This window comes from Podarcis tiliguerta, assembly GCF_965153285.1.
Source record: "Podarcis tiliguerta genome assembly, chromosome: 2".
Taxonomy (NCBI): domain Eukaryota; kingdom Metazoa; phylum Chordata; class Lepidosauria; order Squamata; family Lacertidae; genus Podarcis; species Podarcis tiliguerta.
Genome location: NC_139535.1, coordinates 80,854,449 through 80,876,726, shown reverse-complemented (window position 1 = coordinate 80,876,726; position 22,278 = coordinate 80,854,449). Strand labels below are relative to the sequence as shown.

The following is a 22,278-nucleotide window of genomic DNA, read 5'->3' as shown; positions in this document are numbered from 1 at the left end:
CCTTCTACAGTTAATGTGTATGTATTTTTCAGACGTTTGGGCATGCCTGACAGTATCAGGCCATCTAGTCTAGCATCCTGTTTTGAACTGAAGCCTATTTTATCCGTCTCCAGCATCTATAATAGATAAACTATCTCTCAGCATTTAGTTTCCATTTACTGGTAGCTGTCATGGCTTGCAACTGTTGGTAGAATTGTCCTCCATTAACTACATGTTGGAGCAGATGACTATGTATTAGTTTGCAATTAGGCCATGGTACTTCATTCTGTGTTCACAACACTTCATTACCTATTAATTTTTGCATTTTACGTGACACAACATAAAAGCCACTTCAGGAAATTTAGTGGAACTTAATGCAAGTTTAGTGTTCATTTCCACGTTGTCTCTAGAAAAAATTCATTGCAAAACCATTTACTCAGAAAATTGCAGGAGTTTTGCACTGCAATTTCACGTGATGACATTTGGGGCCGTATCCTGGCATATAGTCCTTTCCCACTACATATCATGGCTGTGGAGTTTCTGTGATTGATCTGTGGCTACATTCACAACAGGGCTAATGTTCTGAAAGCCAATCCTTGACTTGTTAACCATGTAACCATTGGACAGAGCAATCATCCACATGGTTCTCTCCCAAATCATGGGGAAAAGTTCATAAATTCAGTTAGGGAAGTTTGAGTGCATAATAATGCTATTAACTGAGTGCCAAATCAACATCTGCTGATGACCTAGGAAGTTAAGTTTCTGGAGACATTTCTAATGGGTCGTCTTCTCCTTTGGTGATCACTCATAGCTGAATAAGATGTCTTCCATGAACATGGTCTTAACAGTGAGTCCATAAGTGACTTCGGAGGCCAATTCTGCATCCACATGTCCTTCCACAGTGGAGACATAGGTTTCCAGGCAGGAGTTGATCACGGTGAGGGTTTCCCAAACATGCCTTCCTGTTAGCTTGTTTCTCCCTTTCATCCAGAGATTGTGCTTCTTCAGAGTCCATGACACCTTTGGTAAAGGTTGTTCCTAATTGGCGCACTCGCAGGCCAGTGTTTCCCAGTTATCAGTGCTTATACACCTTTTTTATATTATTATTTGCCTTGAGAGCATCTTTAAACCTCTTTCATCATCCACCGGTATTTCGCTTTCCATTCTTAAGTTGTGAATAGAGTAGGCATCCAAACAACATGACCCATCCAACAAAGTTGAAGTTGCTTTGACACTGGTGATCTTTGCTTCTTCCAGTACACTGGCATTAGTTCGCCTGTCTTCCCAAGTAATGTGTAAAATGTTTTGGAGACACCATTGATGGAATCATTTACAATTTGAAGATGATGTTTATAAGTGGTCCATGTTTCACAAGCGTACAGTAAAGTTGGTAGTATCATAGCTTTGTAAACAAGCAATTTGGTTTCCCTGTGAATGTCACGGTCCGCAAACACTGTGCACTTCAATTGGGAGAAAGCTGCGCTCGCAGAGCTCAGGCGATGCTAGATTTCAGCATCAGTGTCAGCCCTTGTGGAAAGATAACTGCCCAGGAAGGAAAAGTGATTGACATTTTCCAACATTACACCATTAAGTTGGATTTGTGGTGCTGCAGAGGGGTTGTTTTGTGCTTGTTGGTGCAGCACTTTGGTTTTTTGGATATAGAGCAATAGGCCAAGCATTCTATAAGATTCTGTGAATATATTTAGAATACCGTATTTTTTGCACCATAACACTCACTTTTTTCCTCCTAGAAAGTAAGGGGAAATGTCTGTGCGTGTTATGGAGGGAATGCCTACAGGTGGCGGGGGGGGGGGGGAATCTGCTGCAGTCGTGAGCAGAGGATCCATGGTTCCCCTTCCTTCCCTCCTCCGTGGCTCGCTTTGAAACAGCAAAGTGGGAGAAGAGCCGCTGAGTGGGGACGAGAGAGGGACAGAGAGCCTGCTTCTTTAAAGGAGCAAAGCGGGAGAGGAGAGGAGCCGCTTACACGAGTGTAAGCAGCTCCTGTCCGGTTGGTTCCTTTAAAGCAAGCAGGCTCTCTGTCCCTCTCTCCTCCCCACTCAGCTCGCTACATAGCAGCAAAGTTTTTCAGCTCGCTAAGCCGGGGATGAGCGGGGAGGAGGGAGAAAAGCAGAGCCTGCTTGCTTTAAAGGAGCAAAGTGGGAGAGGAGAGGAGCCTTCTCCCCTTATACCCCTCTTCTGCATTATTAGCAGCATCCTTCTCCACCCACCCCACGCGTGCTCCTTGTCCCTTGAGTGCTTTCCTTCCCTCCCCACTTAAAACGTGGTTACAAAGATTGGATTTTTGCATTGGGCTACTCCAAACCCACTGTCAGATCACATGTCTGTGGCCACAGCATGAACCATAAAAATCATACATCCACTGTTTTGTTTAGAATATTTTTTTTCTTGTTTTCCTCCTCTAAAAACTACGTGCATGTTATGGTCGGGTGCGTGTTATAGAGCGAAAAATATGGTTTGGAGGTCATCCTCTGAGTGTGCACACACTACTTTGTCATCAGCATACTGAAGCTCCATGACAGAAGGTATGGTAACCTTACTCTTTGCTTTCAGCCTACTCAGATTAAAGAGCTTTCCATCTGTTCAATATATGATTTCTACTCTGGTGGGGAGTTTCCCTTCAACAATGTTGATTAAGATAATAGAGTTGGGGTGATAACACATCCCTGTTTAATGCCTGATCCCACTGTTAATGGTTCACTTTGAGACCCATTGTTATCTAATGGGTAATTCCTCTGCCATTTAAAGGTGCTCATTCCATCCAGTAATTGTTATCGGATATACTATGTTTGCTAATTGAGTGCTTGTGGTACTCACCTGAGTATCTGGTGCTCACCCTTTGGTGCAGCTGTTGCATGATGCAAGGTTTTGTCTGAGGATTAGCTTCTGGGTAAGAAATCTTGAGTGCTTCCTATTCTCTTCCACCACTTTCAGTAACTACTAGCTAGACAAATCTCCTGTGAGTACCTGAGGCATGAGGCAGTTCATGGAAGTTAGAGAAGGTGTGAAACCTAGAATAGTTCTTTATTATCCCTACAAAAGTAACCTAATCCTAGGCCTGAAAGTGGCCACCAGTACATCCTATGGCACTCACAAAAGGTTTCATTAAATATCCACTCAAATCTACAATGCCTTAGAGACTATTTGGTCTTCTTACTCGGTTACTGTTTTCAGCCTCTCGTACGATGTGCATGCCCTCTTAAATGTTTCCATGTTTCATTGGATGCCATTATGGGCACTTACCATCCTAACTATTGTGAAAAGAAAAGAGGTTCACGGGCTTTCTATGGGAGCGAGTGCAGCAGTGGCTGAAGAAGGTGTCTTTCTCCCCCACCGGTAAGGTGGTTGATGTATGCCTGCACCATTTTGCAGCCCTGTCTCTTTCTGCTCTTCTGGATGGGGCAGCCAATTTGTGTGATGCCACTCCGCATGGGAGCCATTTTGTGTGTAGCACCCACTGCATTTCCATTTGCCCCCAAAAGTCGCTGACATCTGGTTTATCATTGTGTTGGCCTCCTAATTCACAGGACCATCAAAAGCATGGGGTGTGCCGGAAAGGGCTTGGAAAGGCCACATACATTGATCAGAATTGTGTGGTTTTTGAAACTCAAAAACATTGGCCCTTTGAGTTTCTGAAACTTGAATTTAATTTTGTTTTTCTGGAGTAAATAACAAATGATGAAATATCTGATAAGCTTTCCTTTCGTAAACAGCTCCTGAGCCAAATTAGTGTAATTTCCCTACAGGCCTCGCTCCCTGAGTGTCTCTGGGATCTTGACGCTGAATCCCCACAACCTATGAACAAGCTTAAAGTCCCTCTCTTTCTTTCTCTCTCTCTTTTTGGAAGGCCATGTTAAACATTTTGCATGGTTAGGGGATGACATGCTCTCCACCCATTCCCTTGCAACAGGACCACAGATTTCAGTAGAAATTGTGGCAAGACGTTTTGGTCCTTACTTGAGTTTACTCTCTCTCTTTTTTGGCCAGTTGTAGTTTCCTCCTTCTCTTTTTCTTTTTGCAGCTCCAGATCAGAAACGGAAGGTAAGACGCCTGTTATTGGGATCATTCTGACAATCAGAAAGTGTGCTTTGTTTGAGAACTTATTTAAGGCATTGGCTTAGTTTTCAAACAATGTTTCAGGGAACTCCAACATTCTTTAGGGTTCTTCAATGAGATCAACAGAGATGGCAACCAAGCATCCTTGAACTTTTCACTTGTTTCCATCACTACTGATCTTCTCACATTCTGGAGTGCCAAAGCATTATTGCATGACCTCTAATGGTGCTGAATTACCTGGGAAACTAGCTGTTAACCAGCTCAGGTATATGGCAATGTCCTTAAAAATATATATCATTTTTTGCCTTCTTGATCCACAGAGCGGTGTGCAGTTGGAAAGTATATAAATTTCAACCACTGTAGTTAGTGGAAGTGGGAATGGAGAATGGAGAAGAATGCCTCAGGCGATCAACTTAATAGAGGTATGGTGCAGGAGAGAAAAGGGGCAGTGTCACTCTCCTCAACAAATCTACTGCAGTTAGATCTCACCACCGCTCACTTCTGCCCACTTTGAGTGATATTCAAGTAAGTATTACTCAGAGTAGACCCACTGAAATTAATAAACATAACCTAAGCTAGGTGCTCTGAATAAAACTTAGTTAAATACCATCCTTTATATAGTAAATGTGTGGACCTGTAAATGATAGGTGCTCCTTGAATCAAAAATGCAGTTGACCACTTAGCCACTAAACTAATTGCTTCAGAATAAAATCCAAAGCGCAAATGCAGCTAGTTTTCCCATGTATTTTTTGCGGAGAGCCAGTTTTGTGCAAATAGGAAGAGAAAACTAAAAATGCTTTGATCCTGGCAAAGAAATTAAGCCTGCAGAAAGAAGCATCATTTAAATCCTTGGAGTCAGACAAGATGCTAGGTAGATCTGTCTTTGAGTCCTTTTCTTTGAGCCAGTCGGTTGCTTTATTATTGTTATTGTTATTGTTATTTAATTTAACAATGTGAAAGATCCATGCTGCTCATTGTCCATAAGACTGAGCCTTGTGTTTGGTAACTGTGATCTTCTTCTTTCCAAGGTGCTGGTACAACACAATGAAGAAGAATCACACACAAGTGACAGAATTTATCATGCTTGGGTTTCCTGTATGTCAGGAGCTACAGATTGCGTTTTTCATCCTGTTCCTGCTCATGTACATCCTAACCGTGATAGGAAATCTGCTGATAATATTCGTTGTTTATTCTGATCGGAGCCTCCATGTTCCCATGTACATCTTCATCTTTGCTTTGTCTTGCTCTGAAACCTGTTACAGTTTAGTCATTGTCCCCAAAATGCTGGTTGATTTGATAGCAAAAGTCAGAACAATCTCTTTTGCATGGTGTGGTGCACAAATGTTTCTTTTCCTTGGAGTAGGTTCAACAAACTGTTTCATTCTTCAATGTATGGGCTATGATCGGTACCTAGCAATATGCCACCCCTTGCGCTATCCTGTCCTTATGAACAAGAGGGTAATTGTCTGGCTCATAGTCATTTCCTGGATTGGGGGATTCCTCATATCTCTAAGTGAGGCTGCTCAGATCCTTAGGTTGCCCTTTTGTGGCCCCAATGCCATCCGGCACTTCTTTTGTCACATGAGGGCAGTGGTTAGGTTAGCCTGCACTGTCGACAATACGACTGAAGTGGCAATCTCTACTATCACCATGTTGCATCTGGCCGGCAGCCTTCTGTTCATCATGTTGACCTACATCTTAATTCTCTCCACCATCCTGCGCATCCCCTCCAGGGAGAGCCGCCAGAAAGCTTTCTCCACCTGTGCCGCCCACGTCATTGTGGTAAGTGTGCACTATACATTTGCCTCAGCCATTTATATCAGATCAAGCACATCTAACACATTAGATGATGACACGCTATTGTCTATACCTTACACCATAATTACTCCGTTTCTCAGTCCCATTATCTTTACTTTGAGAAACAAGGAAATGAAGGTTGCGGTAAGGAAGGTAATTACTAAAAAGGTACTTTCCCAAAAGATATGAATACAATAAATGCAAACAAATTCCATTTAAACCAAATTGTATTTGTGGTTGTTTCAGTGTATCGCTAGGTTGTGTAGCAAATGTCTTCATGTTAGAGGATAGCCCAAAGAGTATGAGTCCTGGGTCTTTCATATTTGACTCTGGGTGCCCTGCCTAATCCTCTTCTTGGCTTATAGAGTGACTGGTGGCCTTGCAAATTGAAGTACTCACACGCACACACCATCTTAAATTTCCCAGAGGAATCTATCCATATAAATCATCATATGAAAATTTTATAAAAGTTTGTATGATGGGCCTGTGGTCTGAGTCTGTCCATTGTTCTCTATCGCAGACACTTTGTTCTTAAGTTATAAATTGTCATATAAGAAGAAAACAAAAGCAATGTATTCTCAAAAGAGCTGAAATTATTGGAAAATATTTACAATAACAAGTCACAAAGAAGCGCTGAGGACAACATCCTGCTATTTATTGGCTAATGAACATCTGCAGAGGATTCAAACCCCATGATCTTAATGCAGACCAGATGAAATACACTTGAATTTCCTGATAAGTGTTCATTCAGCAAGTTCATGATGAAGTTTTCCTCCTCTGGTTCATGAATAGCCACCTTGAGGTCTGTGTTGCGGTGTCCTGGAAGTCTGCTGGTTTCAGAGTATGGCCCTTTCTGATGTGATTCATTTTTCCTTTGGGGCAAAGTCACACCTGTGTAGAATGGAGGAGGGCACGGCTGTGTGGGCTCCATGTTTGTGTCTCTGATGTGTGGCCTGTTGCTGCTGCAATAATAGATGGCTGTATGATTTGGAGTACCCTTCTGGAAGGATTCTCATGAGTGGGCACACACCCACACCAGATCCAGAGCAATAAACTGATCTATAGCATCTGTGCATAGCATTCTGTAACTGACTGAGGATGTACACCAATACCAAACAGAAGATGGTTCAGTGAGAACTATGAAAAGCCTGCCAGACACAGGCAAGCTGCATGCTCTTTTCACAAATAAACAGATTGGTGGAGTTGCACGAGCCATTACGCCACTTATGGTTCTCTCCTTTCTTCATGACAACACAGTCTTTTGGATTACGGCCAGCTTTGCTAGTTGGTTCAGAAGGCCCCCATCGTCTGAAAAAGAAAAAGAAAAGCAATCATTTGCCTGGTGATGAACTTGCCAAACTGTCAGTTCTCACTCGCCTCCTTCTTTCTAGTCATGTGTGGTTACTCTTCACATGCTCATCTCCTTCCCCACCCACCGAGAAATGCCCTTTGCCCCTTCAGTGCCATTTCTGATGCTTTTATTTCAGGTGCTGGTTTTGATTTAGTATTTGCATGCTGCTCTCCCAACAACAAAGCTGAGCAACAAAGTAGGCAAGACCATACTTCCATCCATAAAACCAGTGCTAAAGAACATAGTCAAGGAAAAAAACCAGCCGTTCAATGAACAGTTAATGCAGTTCAATACAAACTCTAAACAAACAAACAAACAAACAAACCAACCAACCAACCAACCAACCAACCAACCAACCAACCAGAAATACCTGCTGAGATAGGAAGGGGGCTTTTTCCTTATCCAGTGCAACAGCACAACCCTAGACAGCAGCTTCTTTTATAATTTCTGCCGCAAACTAAGGCAAGCCAGCTGGTCTCACTGAGCTCTGGACACAACACAAGCACTCCCTTGCAAACTTTGCCGCCACTGCTATGACCAGTGAAATTACCGAGCTTGGAGTCCAAGCCCACCTCCCCACCCCAACAATGTTGTAGCATGTGGCTGGGAGACCAGGGGCGCTAAGCATTTTTGGCCTCTCAAAAAATGTTTGGGGGGATCACCCCCCCCCCATGTTCCCTACCATCAGGGGGTAGAGGTGGCCGAGTGCAGCTTGAGTGACTAGCTCCTGCTGCTGCTGCTGCCCTGGAAGGCTGCTGAGGAAAAGAGAGGAGAAGCTGCCAGCCATTGCATTCAGCTCCATTCCCTTGCTCCTCCTGCAATGTCACGAAACCTGCGTCTTCACCCAGCTCCCTCAATATTTGGCGCAAGGTGGCTCCTCTGTGGGGGACAGCAGCAGTTCTGAGGGTTGTTAGGAGGCTTCTTACTACCCTCTCAAAGTTATGGTTCCCTGGGAAGAGGGACAGAATGTTAAACCACTCTAAGAATTGGAGCTCTGTGTAGCTAGCTAACAACCTGCAATGCTCATGAGCCTTTAGAGGGAAAGTGCCATGATGCTATCTTAAATGTATACTGCAGATGGGACCCATGTTAGGAGAGGGCCTTACTGCAAGACCACAGGAACTCTTTAATCAAAGTAATGGGGTCAAGGAGGATGAGTCCTCTCTTTCTGAAGTCTTGTGATGAGCTACTGAATTCCATAACAAGGCATCGTGTGACATGGCCCTGGGCGTTGGAGGGGGAAAGTGAGAAACAGAGGGAGTGAAGTGAATTCTGACAGAATGCTTTCTTTTGGCCACTTACTAAAAACCTGGATGTGCTGCTACCCCAACACATATAGAAACAGTAATGCACATGGCAGTTTTCAGCTCAAAACTGCCCATTTAACGTGGTTCGCCAGCTGTGCTTTTGAAACATCATGAGAGACCTGAGATAAATCGACTGAAAAGCAACACTCACGTGTAAGAGGCATTTGTGCCATCCACCCACTTCCACACCATTTCTGTTGTCATGTATCTTAAGCCAATCCACTGTGAGGTCTTCTTTTTCAAGTTATAAACGAGGAAATCCTAGAAAAAGATAGAGAATTGATGGATTTTCTCCTCACCCGCTCTTCAGTGTTCCCAGCAGTGGATCTGAGGACTGCACCCCACATGTCTCTGTACAAATATGAGTAAATTATATGCACATGTTCACATAGCTAAGAAGTAGAGCACACACTTAGCATGCTGAGGGGTGGACGAACTTCTGCCTTCCTGTTTTTCTTGTCCTTTCAGGCCTCACATTGACAACTTAAAACATAGCTAGGTTGTTCTTTTTCACAATTGAAACTGAAGATGGTTTGGATGGGGGGGTGGGGTGGATACATTGATTTTTTTCTACCATCATGTGCTCACTGCTTCCCAAACCAGTAGCAGGAGCACACTGGATGCAGAGTAAATAGTGAGCTCCTGCTCTTTTGGATGTGACGGCCTTTTTGTGTGATGCCACTCCACACGGGAGCCATTTTGTGTGTAGCATTTCCATTTGCCCCAAAAGGTTGCTGACATCGGGTTTACTACTGTGCTGGCCTCCTAATTCACAGGACCATCAAACGCATGGAGCGTGTGGGAAAGGGCTTGGAAAGGTCACAAACACTGATTTTAAAAAGTGCCTCAAAAGAGAAGAATGCAACAACATGATTTATCCTGATTCCTTGGGCTAGCTGCCATCAATGTAACTTTCTACTATAGTATACTGAACTCTGTTCTTTTGCTAGTAGAGGGAGGTTTTTTCCTGAACAGTGAAAGATATATTATTGAGGGCTAGACAAGGGTAGTAATATGACTCAGCAGAAGTCAATGCTTTATAACATCAATCAATAACTTGTTAATCACTACATCAGGGGTGCCAACATGAACAAAATATTGGGGGGCTCAGGTAAGCCCCGCCCCACATAATCATTCACAACACACATACCATTTGAATGGCTATGCCCATCAACATTGATGGGGCCCTTGCCACCTCAAAAATGGGACGTCACCCTACTGAAAAAACTAAGCAATAAATTACAGTTGTTGAGGGAACGGAAACAAAAGGATAGCTTCACGATGGTTTGGCTTAGTTTTATTACGTTTGCAAGTCTTCTAGATAATAATCCCTCAAAAAGCAGTGTATAGCTCTATATGGCTAGAGTGATCCTACAAAAGGAAAAGGCCTTGGGATTCCATTTCTACCCCCTTTCCCCCCACATTCACATTCACATTCACACAAGCACATCCTTTTCTCCATTGTCTAATAAAAGAAACACTTAGTTCATTAATAATCATCCCTGCCCCAGACTCACTTGAATCTCTAAGTTTTTTACTAAATGACTGCCGCTCAAATAAAGCTGACCTCTTATCATCAATAAATAGTGTCTTATTTTCTATTTATAGATTTTCTATGTTTTTTCTTTTCTTTTTTGTCAACATTTGGTGCTTAATAGGTATAATATTATGCTATCTCAATCAGAAAAGTTTCTTTTTTTTATTTTCCAGATTAAGTGCATATACCGTATTTTTCGCTCTATTGGACGCACCAGACCACAGAACGCACCTAGTTTTTAGAGGAGGAAATCAAGGGGGAAAATATTATTCCCCCCCCCCTGCCCCAAAGAGCAGGGAACAGGCTGTGTGCAGCCTGTCCGCTTCTCCCAGAGCTTCTCGGGGCTGCGGGGAAGCCTGGGGTTCCCCCCCCTCCAGCCCCAAAGAGCAAAGAAGCCAAGACAGCGAGCGGGATCCATAGTCGCTCATCCTCTCCAGCCAGGAGCTAAACCTCTCCAGCGCAGCTAAAGAAGAAGACAAGGCAGCGAGCGCGATCCATCCCACTCACTGCCTTGGCTTCCTCTTTAGCCTTAAGCAGCATCTTTAGCCTTGCGCAACGGGATGGATTGTGCCCGCTGTCCACCGGGGCTGGACTAGATGACTCCTGGGGTTCCCTTCCAACCCTGCAATTCTATGACCTTGGAAGGTGTTGGGGGTCTCCACCACAAGAGGCTTTTAAGCAGCGGTTGGGGGACCATCTGCCTGGCGTTCTTTAGCTGTAATTCCTACATTGTGAGGGGGCTGGGCTAGATGACCCTCGGGTGGCCCTCCCAACTCTATACAGTCCTACACGTCTGCGGCAGGAGATCCACAGCCACTTCACACAATGCCCACTCCCAATTTTCATTGGAGAGACATGTGACTTCAGTGTCTAGGTAGATACCCCCCTACCTGCCACTCTCGCCCCACCCCACTTAAGCCGAGGGAATTCCTGCCCAGAGAAGCTCCCAGGTGAGGCAAGGGTTAAGATCTACTTCTGGTAAATGGCTTTCCCTTTTCTCTTCTTCTGTGCTATTTCCTTCTTTTGTGTTTTGTTTAATCTGTTTTTATTGTATACTAAAATAAAAGCTGCAAAGTTTCCTTTTTTATAATATTCCCCCCCCCCCAACTAAAACGTTAATCTAGATAAAAACACTGATCCAGAGGAAAAGAAGGGGGTGGAGAAAGGACAAAAAAAGAAAAAGAGGTAGAGATAGAGAGATTTTTTAAAAGTTGGCTTCTTTAGCCTTGCGCAGCCTCCCACGACTGGAGAGGCGAAAGGCTAAGGAGGAAGCCCGGGCAGCGATGGGATGGATCGCGCTCGCTGCCCGGGCTTCCTCTTTAGCCTTGCGCAGCCTCCCCACGGCTGGAGATATTGCGCAAGGCTTTTCTAGAGGAGAGAGAAGGGACTGACTGACCGCGTCAGTCCCTTCTCCCTCCTGGGGAAAAGCCCACAAGAGCCCCATGAAGCTTTTGTGTGGCTCTTGGGGGCTTTTCCTGCCTGCCTCCCCCCCCCCCCCTGCATTCGCTCCATAGGATGCACAGACTTTTCCCCTTAGTTTTTAAGACGGAAGAACTGCGTCCTATGGTGAGAAAAATACGGTAAATGTTCTACATTGTTAAGGGGCTGAATTGTTAAAATTAAATAAAAATCATTATTATTTTTAGTTTAAAAACAAAAGTATCTAAAGAGCTGTCATATAGAAGATGAAGCAAGCTTGAAGTGAGCCAGTGTGGTGTAGTGGTTAAGAGCGGTGGACTCATAATCTGGTGAACCAGGTTCGATTCCCCGCTCCTCCACATGCAGCTGCTGGGTGACCTTGGGCTAGTTACACTTCTCTGAAGTCTCTCAGCCCCACTCACCTCACAGAGTGTTTGTTGTGGGGGAGGAAGGGAAAGGAGAATGTTACCCGCTTTGAGACTCCTTAAAGGGAGTGAAAGGCGGGATATCAAATCCAAACTACTACTCCTCCTCCTCCTCTTCTTCTTCTTCTTCTTCTTCTTCTTCTTCTTCTTCTGTTTTCTCCTGCTCCGGAGGGTAGGACCCAACCCAAGGGATTCAAGTTACAAGAAAGGAGATTCTGACTAAACACCAAGAAGGATGTTCTGAACATAAGAGCTGTTCAACAATGGAATGGACTCCTTTGGAAGTGGAATGAAAACATTCCTTGGAGGTTTTTAAGCAGAGGTTGGACGGCCATCTGTCATAGATGTTCTAGTCGAGACTTTTCCACTGCAGGAATTTGGATGACCCTCAAGGTCTCTTCCAACTGTACATTTCTATGATTCTGTAAAAACAACAACAACACCTCAGACAACCGTTTATGTGGTCTACAAAAGAATCTCAACTAAATTTTATAGATACTGAAAGAGTGTAGCCATATTAGTCTCTTGCAGCAAAAACAGCCCAAGACTCTTTTGGTGCATTTCGCAAAGTGGGCTTGAGTCAGCAGCAGTTCTGGACCATTTTTATTCTTGAAAGGTTAGTCCTTAAGAAGGATTCAAGAAGTGAACCAAGCATGGCTCAATGGACAGACAGGATCCAAAAACATAGAGTGCTTTTTCATATCTCAGCTATGCATGTAAGAAATAGCTGACACACAGAGAGGAGGGGATGGAATGCTGGAGCAAGAGAGATGAGAAGTTTCTCTCCCTCTCTCTCTCTCTTTCTCTCTCTCTCTCTCTCTCACACACACACACACACACACACACAAACTGGTAAAAGAGATCCTCTTGGAATTACATGTTTTTTTCACATATCTCCCCAGCACACACAGCCAAAGCCAAATCACAGATCACATCTTTCTCCGTTAACTGAACCCAGATTTTTATGGTTCGCCCTTAGGTTATGATATTTCACACACACACCATCTCGATAAGGCAAAGGGACTGGTTTTGAAAGGTGTGTTTATTGGCAATTATGGTAGTGTATGACTCCAGGCACAATAACATCCTTTGACCAGCAAAACATCTAAGATATATTCATGCTGGGTAGCATTAATCAACATTTCCATATATTGCAGGCTTTCCAAAGTGTGCAGATGACTGGTATGAGTTTCAGGAAAAATGCTACTACCATTCCACAGAAAAAATGCAACAGAATACAGCTAGAAGTTTCTGCCAAGCCCTAGGTGCAGATCTAATAGTGATTGACAGTGAAAATGAACAGGTAATTCTATCTAAGGAATAAATAAAATATAATTGAGTGTGTTACTTTCACTAATATATTCATTTCTATGAACACTTGCCTAATATGTGCAATTTTGCAAATATTATAAGGCTAGAGAACTGCAAATTCATGTTATTTTCATTTTCTATGAGGACTTTCTGAAAGATGAACTGCAGATAAGCGAGAATACTTGGATTGGACTGACTTACATAGAGGCTGAAAGAAAGTGGATGTGGCAAGACTTCAAAAATCATTCCTACACGTGAGTAGCATTATTGAGTTGAAAATTCTCTACCATATCATAGCACTGATTTGCAATGACTCCTTGTCCACCCCTGTTTACTATGTGCATTAGCTACAGTTAGATCTGCTCCCTAGTGCTTATAGTGCACTAGCAACGTCTCCCCCCTCCAAACTTGACAGCTAAAGCTGAACCATTTTCCTCCTCTGAGTACCTCTCCTCTTAGAATATGGTAGCAGATCTTCCCAAACTCTCCAAAGGTCAGATTCATGTACTTTTCCAAACAGCAGTCAGAAAACACAGGTTGTAAACCTGGGCTTTGTTTCAGTGGTGAAAGTTTCTAAATTATTGGTATAGGAACACAAGAATGGCTTGTAAGATCAATCAGCTCAGACCTCTTTACACACTGAGTTTCTCAGATAAACTGGAGGGGAACAGCAATGGGCTTGATTCCCTCCTTACCAAAGCGAGGGAGAATGACCTAGCTAAGCCTGACAGGGCAGCTTTCTCTCTGTCGGTGGCATTAACCCATTCATGCATTAATTAGACTTAAGCATGTTGGTTATATGAGACTAGTTATCCCACACAAAACAGTTGAGGCCAGCATCTACTTACCACCCCTGCTCCCAAGTTCATGATCCTTGATAGCATGCAATTCAGACAAATTTGTGTTTCTCATTTTCAGAAACTGGGATGGAAGGACAGAACCAATCAGTTCCCGATGCTGTGTGATTTTGGACCCCAAGTATGAATTAAAATGGAAGAACACCGAGTGCCTAAGACGCTTGGGCTTCATTTGTGAAAAGAGCAGGCACATTGCCTGTGCCCTGCAGTCCCCATTCTTACCTCATTGAAACTTGGCTAATTTGTGTGCGTGTACAAGCAGAATTGATTCATAGGAGTGGTTTTTTTAAAGGTTGCAAGAACTTTCAGGGTTAGAACAATGTCTTTCTGGTCCTCTAGACTGTGAGTCAAAAGCCAGTCAGGAAATAAGCCTGGCTGAATGTACATGGTGTCATGGGGAGGAACGAAGCACATGGGTTTCCTTCAGCATCTCCCTCTCCATGCCTCTGCCCTGGTTTTTGGAGCCAGCAGTGATCAGTTTGATGCCACCAGCAAGGCTCTCCCTGCTATCTGTCCCCAAGATCTGTATTCCGAAGTATACCTCCCCTAAACACGGCTGTCCAATTTAATGGTTATGCCTGGTCAAACTGGGCCCGTGCACACGTATTTCTTTACATTTTATTATCATTAAAGGAATACCCAGGAAGGGTGCGAGAGCCAAATCCTACCAGCATATTCCACAATAGGCAAAACAGACATCCTTCTGTGATGAATGCAGATTCCTGCAAAAGGCCCCCGTTGGATCTGTCACTGGTAAAGAAAAGCCAGTCTAGGAAATCTTCTTGCCCGCTCTCCTCCCTCCCTCCCTCCCTCCCTCCCTCCCTCCTATCCTATGCTCGCCGCTTTCAGCAGAGGGTGGCTTTCTGAATAAGCCATGATGTCACCTAAGCATTTTGCAAATATTAAAAACCTTGGAAAAGGTTCAAAAAGGCTTCCCCCCTCCTTGAGCTTTGAAATGGAAAAGATTCTGTCCAGTTTCAGGTAGCTTAAATAATGTTGTCAGCTCCTGTGGAGGCAGCTAGCGGAGGGAAGAATCAGTTCCATTTCCCTTCACTCTGAATTTATGTTTACATATTTTAGCTTTCAGTTCCTGTCCATATTCATTCAATACAAATCTGCTGTTGTGTAAAACATCTGTATTAAAAACATTTTAAGCAAGCAACTGTAGCAGGAACCCCCCCCAATCATTCAGTTTCTACAAACTTCACACACACTCACACACTACATACACTACGCTTCTGTTATAAATTCATAGAAAATCAACCATACATCAGATTTGCACTGTTCCACTTTTATTTTACTCCATGAAGGAAGGACTACAAAATGGGGAAGGTTTGATACAAGCCACCATAATCCCTTGAGCATACCAGCACATCCACAGGAGCCCTGCCCAGTTGCTATGCCAACCCTGATGGTCTCAGACAGAAGACCATCAACAACACAACGGACCGCATACACGAGTGGATTCAACATGGACTATAACAAAAGAACAGTGATTGGATTCCCCCTCAGGGGGCAGGAAACTAAAACTACCTTTTGTCTTCTGAAAATGACTCATGGGGAGGGGGAGAAGGGAACCAGCCAGGTGACAGGACACTCAGGTTACCACCACCACCCCTCCCTCAACCCCTTCTTTCTGTGATGTAGGCATGATGTTTCTGGGGGTGGGCTTGACCTACAGGATGGGAATTTCAAAAGTTTTTATAAGGCCTTACACACCATTTTTCTGTGTCTTTCCTCTCTCCTGCAAGTGAGGGGAGCACCCTGTTGCAACAGTTCAATAAAGGCCAAGCCTACAGGCTGCTGATTTGTTCCAATTTACTCTGGTTGGTGTCTTTACTTTTTATCCAAGGGAGCCCTCGGATTTTTCCGGTAACACAATTAAAAGACTGATTTAAGACCTGCAAATGTACTTACATTCCCATGTCTCCTAAGCCCCAATAGTAGTAGCACTAGTAGTAATACTAATACTAATTACCCCTAAACATTTTGTGAATCTAAGTTTGACCTCATTAAGAGCAGTATTTCAATATGAGCAGGAAAATGAGAGTACCCCTAAACATTTTTTTTAGAAAAAAAGCACTAGTAAAATGTAGTCATTTAAAACACATGGCTTGCCCTTCTACAGTTAATGTGTATGTATTTTTCAGACGTTTGGGCGTGCCTGACAGTACCAGGCCATCTAGTCTAGCATCCTGTTTTGAACTGAAGCCTATTTTATCCATCTCCAGCATCTATAATAGATAAACTATCTCTCAGCATTTAGTTTCCATTTACTGGTAGCTGTCATGGCTTGCAACTGTTGGTAGAATTGTCCTCCATTAACTACATGTTGGAGCCGACGACTATGTATTAGTTTGCAATTAGGCCATGGTACTTCATTCTATGTTCACAACACTTCATTACCTATTAATTTTTGCATTTTACATGACACAACATAAAAGCCACTTCAGGAAATTTAGTGGAACTTAATGCAAGTTTAGTGTTCATTTCCATGTTGTCTCTAGAAAAAATTCATTGCAAACCCATTTACTCAGAAAATTGCAGGAGTTTTGCACTGCAATTTCACGTGATGACATTTGGGGCCGTATCCTGGCATATAGTCCTTTCCCACTACATATCATGGCTGTGGAGTTTCTGTGACTGATCTGTGGCTACATTCACAACAGGGCTAATGTTCTGAAAGCCAATCCTTGACTTGTTAACCATGTAACCATTGGACAGAGCAATCATCCACATGGTTCTCTCCCAAATCATGGGGAAAAGTTCATAAATTCAGTTAGGGAAGTTTGAGTGCATAATAATGCTATTAACTGAGTGCCAAATCAACATCTGCTGATGACCTAGGAAGTTAAGTTTCTGGAGACATTTCTAATGGGTCGTCTTCTCCTTTGGTGATCACTCATAGCTGAATAAGATGTCTTCCATGAACATGGTCTTAACAGTGAGTCCATAAGTGACTTCGGAGGCCAATTCTGCATCCACATGTCCTTCCACAGTGGGGACATAGGTTTCCAGGCGGGAGTTGATCACGGTGAGGGTTTCCCAAACATGCCTTCCTGTTAGCTTCTTTCTCCCTTTCATCCAGAGATTGTGCTTCTTCAGAGTCCATGACACCTTTGGTAAAGGTTGTTCCTAATTGGCGCACTCGCAGGCCAGTGTTTCCCAGTTATCAGTGCTTATACACCTTTTTTATATTATTATTTGCCTTGAGAGCGTCCTTAAACCTCTTTTATCATCCACCGGTATTTCACTTTCCATTCTTAAGTTGGGAATAGAGTAGGCATCCAAACAACATGACCCATCCAACAAAGTTGAAGTTGAAGAATCATTGCTTTGACACTGGTGATCTTTGCTTCTTCCAGTACACTGGCATTAGTTCACCTGTCTTCCCAAGTAATGTGTAAAATGTTTTGGAGACACCATTGATGGAATCATTTACAATTTGAAGATGATGTTTATAAGTGGTCCATGTTTCACAAGCGTACAGTAAAGTTGGTAGTATCATAGCTTTGTAAACAAGCAATTTGGTTTCCCTGTGAATGTCACGGTCCGCAAACACTATGCACTTCAATTGGGAGAAAGCTGCGCTCGCAGAGCTCAGGCGATGCTAGATTTCAGCATCAGTGTCAGCCCTTGTGGAAAGATAACTGCCCAGGAAGGAAAAGTGATTGACGTTTTCCAACATTACACCATTAAGTTGGATTTGTGGTGCTGCAGAGGGGTTGTTTTGTGCTTGTTGGTGCAGCACTTTGGTTTTTTGGATATAGAGCAATAGGCCAAGCATTCCATAAGATTCTGTGAATATATTTAGGATACCGTATTTTTGCACCATAACACTCACTTTTTTCCTCCTAGAAAGTAAGGGGAAATGTCTGTGCGTGTTATGGAGGGAATGCCTACAGGTGGCGGGGGGGGGGGGGATCTGCTGCAGTCGTGAGCAGAGGATCCATGGTTCCCCTTCCTTCCCTCCTCCGTGGCTCGCTTTGAAACAGCAAAGTGGGAGAAGAGCCGCTGAGTGGGGACGAGAGAGGGACAGAGAGCCTGCTTCTTTAAAGGAGCAAAGCGGGAGAGGAGAGGAGCCGCTTACACGAGTGTAAGCAGCTCCTGTCCGGTTGGTTCCTTTAAAGCAAGCAGGCTCTCTGTCCCTCTCTCCTCCCCACTCAGCTCGCTACATAGCAGCAAAGTTTTTCAGCTCGCTAAGCCGGGGATGAGCGGGGAGGAGGGAGAAAAGCAGAGCCTGCTTGCTTTAAAGGAGCAAAGTGGGAGAGGAGAGGAGCCTTCTCCCCTTATACCCCTCTTCTGCATTATTAGCAGCATCCTTCTCCACCCACCCCACGCGTGCTCCTTGTCCCTTGAGTGCTTTTCCTTCCCTCCCCACTTAAAACGTGCTTACAAAGATTGGATTTTTGCATTGGGCTACTCCAAACTCACTGTCAGATCATATGTCTGTGGCCACAGCATGAACCATAAAAATCATACATCCACTGTTTCGTTTAGAATATTTTTTTTCTTGTTTTCCTCCTCTAAAAACTACATCCGTGTTATGGTCGGGTGTGTGTTATAGAGCGAAAAATACGGTTTGGAGTTCATCCTCTGAGTGTGCACACACTACTTTGTCATCAGCATACTGAAGCTCCATGACAGAAGGTATGGTAACCTTACTCTTTGCTTTCAGCCTACTCAGATTAAAGAGCTTTCCATCTGTTCAATATATGATTTCTACTCTGGTGGGGAGTTTCCCTTCAACAATGTTGATTAAGATAATAGAGTTGGGGTGATAACACATCCCTGTTTAATGCCTGATCCCACTGTTAATGGTTCACTTTGAGACCCATTGTTATCTAATGGGTAATTCCCCTGCCATTTAAAGGTGCTCATTCCATCCAGTAATTATTATCGGATATACTATGTTTGCTAATTGAGTGCTTGTGGTACTCACCTGAGTATCTGGTGCTCACCCTTTGGTGCAGCTGTTGCATGATGCAAGGTTTTGTCTGAGGATTAGCTCCTGGGTAAGAACTCTTGAGTGCTTCCTATTCTCTTCCACCACTTTCAGTAACTACTAGCTAGACAAATCTCCTGCGAGTACCTGAGGCATGAGGCAGTTCATGTTAGAGAAGTTAGAGAAGGTGTGAAACCTAGAATAGTTCTTTATTATCCCTACAAAAGTAACCTAATCCTAGGCCTGAAAGTGGCCACCAATACATCCTATGGCACTCACAAAAGGTTTCATTAAATATCCACTCAAATCTACAATGCCTTAGAGACTATTTGGTCTTCTTGCTTGGTTACTGTTTTCAGCCTCTCGTACGATGTGCATGCCCTCTTAAATGTTTCCATGTTTCATTGGATGCCGTTATGGGCACTTACCATCCTAACTATTGTGAAAAGAAAAGAGGTTCACGGGCTTTCTATGGGAGCGAGTGCAGCAGTGGCTGAAGAAGGTGTCTTTCTCCCCCACCGGTAAGGTGGTTGATGTATGCCTGCACCATTTTGCAGCCCTGTCTCTTTCTGCTCTTCTGGATGGGGCAGCCAATTTGTGTGATGCCACTCCGCATAGGAGCCATTTTGTGTGTAGCACCCACTGCATTTCCATTTGCCCCCCAAAGTCGCTGACATCTGGTTTATCATTGTGTTGGCCTCCTAATTCACAGGGCCATCAAAAGCATGGGGTGTGCAGGAAAGGGCTTGGAAAGGCCACATACATTGATCAGAATTGTGTGGTTTTTGAAACTCAAAAACATTGGCCCTTTGAGTTTCTGAAACTTGAATTTAATTTTGTTTTTCTGGAGTAAATAACAAATGATGAAGTATCTGATAAGCTTTTCTTTCGTAAACAGCTCCTGAGCCAAATTAGTGTAATTTCCCTACAGGCCTCGCTCCCTGAGTGTCTCTGGGATCTTGACGCTGAATCCCCACAACCTATGAACAAGGTTAAAGTCCCTCTCTTTCTTTCTCTCTCTCTTTTTGGAAGGCCATGTTAAACATTTTGCATGGTTAGGGGATGACATGCTCTCCACCCATTCCTTTGCAACAGGACCACAGATTTCAGTAGAAATTGTGGCAAGACGTTTTGGTCCTTACTTGAGTTTACTCTCTCTTTTTTGGGGCCAGTTGTAGTTTCCTCCTTCTCTTTTTCTTTTTGCAGCTCCAGATCAGAAATGGAAGGTAAGCCTCCTGTTATTGGGATCATTCTGACAATCAGAAAGTGTGCTTTGTTTGAGAACTCATTTAAGCCATTGGCTTAGTTTTCAAACAATGTTTCTTTAGGGTTCTTCAATGAGATCAACAAAGATGGCAACCAAGCATCCTTGAACTTTTCACGTGTTTCCATCACTACTGATCTTCTCTCACATTCTGGAGTGCCAAAGCATTATTGCATGACCTCTAATGGTGCTGAATTACCTGGGAAACTAGCTGTTGACCAGCTCAGGTATATGGCAATGTCCCTAAAAATATATATCATTTTTTGCCTTCTTGATCCGCAGAGCGGTGTGCAGTTGGAAAGTATATAAATTTCAATCACTGCAGTTAGTGGAAGTGATCTGGGAATGGAGAAGAATGCCTCATGCGATCAACTTAATAGAGGTATGGTGCAGGAGAGGAAAGGGGCAGTGTCACTCTCCTCAACAAATCTACTGCAGTTAGATCTCACCACCGCTCACTTCTGCCCACTTTGAGTGATATTCAAGTAAGTATTACTCAGAGTAGACCCACTGAAATTAATAAACATAACCTAAGCTAGGTGCTCTGAATAAAACTTAGTTAAATACCATCCTTTATATAGTAAATGTGTGGACCTGTAAATGATAGGTGCTCCTTGAATCAAAAATGCAGTTGACCACTTAGCCACTAAACTAATTGCTTCAGAATAAAATCCAAAGCGCAAATGCAGCTAGTTTTTCCATGTATTTTTTACGGAGAGCCAGTTTTGTGCAAATAGGAAGAGAAAACTAAAAATGCTTTGATCCTGGCAAAGAAATTAAGCCTGCAGAAAGAAGCATCATTTAAATCCTTGGAGTCAGACAAGATGCTAGGTAGATCTGTCTTTGAGTCCTTTTCTTTGAGCCAGTCGGTTGCTTTATTATTGTTATTGTTATTGTTATTTAATTTAACAATGTGAAAGATCCATGCTGCTCATTGTCCATAAGACTGAGCCTTGTGTTTGGTAACTGTGATCTTCTTCTTTCCAAGGTGCTGGTACAACACAATGAAGAAGAATCACACACAAGTGGCAGAATTTATCCTGCTTGGGTTCCCTGTACGTCAGGAGCTACAGATTGCGTTTTTCATCCTGTTCCTGCTCATGTACATCCTAACCGTGATAGGAAATCTGCTGATAATATTCATTGTTTATTCTGATCGGAGCCTCCATGTTCCCATGTACATCTTCATCTTTGCTTTGTCTTGCTCTGAAACCTGTTACAGTTTAGTCATTGTCCCCAAAATGCTGGTTGATTTGATAGCAAAAGTCAGAACAATCTCTTTTGCAGGGTGTGGTGCACAAATGTTTCTTTTCCTTGGAGTGGGTTCAACAAACTGTCTCATTCTTCAATGTATGGGCTATGATCGGTACCTAGCAATATGCCACCCCTTGCGCTATCCTCTTCTTATGAACAAGAGGGTAATTGTCTGGCTCATAGTCATTTCCTGGATTGGGGGATTCCTCATATCTCTAAGTGAGGCTGCTCAGATCCTTAGGTTGCCCTTTTGTGGCCCCAATGCCATCCGGCACTTCTTTTGTCACATGAGGGCAGTGGTTAGGTTAGCCTGCACTGTCGACAATACGACTGAAGTGGCAATCTCTACTATCACCATGCTGGTTCTGGCCAGCAGCCTTCTGTTCATCATGTTGACCTACATCTTAATTCTCTCCACCATCCTGCGCATCCCCTCCAGGGAGAGCCGCCAGAAAGCTTTCTCCACCTGTGCCGCCCATGTCATTGTGGTAAGTGTGCACTATACATTTGCCTCAGCCATTTATATCAGATCAAGCACAACTAACACATTAGATGATGACACGCTATTGTCTATACCTTACACCATAATTACTCCGTTTCTGAGTCCCATTATCTTTACTTTGAGAAACAAGGAAATGAAGGTTGCGGTAAGGAAGGTAATTACTAAAAAGGTACTTTCCCAAAAGATATGACTACAATAAATGCAAACAAATTCCATTTAAACCAAATTGCATTTGTGGTTGTTTCAGTGTATCGCT

At 43.4% G+C, this 22,278-nt stretch overlaps 2 protein-coding genes and 2 long non-coding RNA genes across 4 annotated transcripts; 3 read left to right on the top strand and 1 right to left on the bottom strand.

The window, feature by feature from the left end:
* Positions 1-3,995: 3,995 nt before the first annotated feature.
* LOC310671290 (olfactory receptor 10X1-like) lies at positions 3,996-6,039 on the top strand (the record flags this gene model as incomplete). The annotated part of the gene is made up of 2 exons (XM_083427026.1): positions 3,996-4,038; positions 5,082-6,039. Exon 2 carries the CDS (start codon positions 5,098-5,100, stop codon positions 6,037-6,039), a length of 942 nt encoding a protein of 313 aa, XP_083283152.1. The 5' UTR covers positions 3,996-4,038; positions 5,082-5,097.
* A 445-nt stretch (positions 6,040-6,484) lies between these two features.
* On the bottom strand, positions 6,485-9,803 carry LOC310672080. The gene is made up of 3 exons (XR_014508386.1): positions 9,083-9,803; positions 8,660-8,769; positions 6,485-7,158 (listed from the first exon to the last, which is right to left on the bottom strand). It is a non-coding gene; the product is annotated as an uncharacterized lncRNA (long non-coding RNA).
* A 2,821-nt stretch (positions 9,804-12,624) lies between these two features.
* On the top strand, positions 12,625-14,205 carry LOC310668788. Its single transcript, XR_014506836.1, has 3 exons — positions 12,625-13,192; positions 13,345-13,454; positions 14,119-14,205. It is a non-coding gene; the product is annotated as an uncharacterized lncRNA (long non-coding RNA).
* Positions 14,206-21,270: 7,065 nt separating this feature from the next.
* On the top strand, positions 21,271-22,212 carry LOC310672518 (olfactory receptor 10X1-like; the record flags this gene model as incomplete). Its single annotated transcript, XM_083429802.1, has 1 exon — positions 21,271-22,212. The coding sequence occupies one exon, from the start codon at positions 21,271-21,273 to the stop codon at positions 22,210-22,212; it is 942 nt and encodes a 313-aa protein (XP_083285928.1).
* Positions 22,213-22,278: the final 66 nt, after the last annotated feature.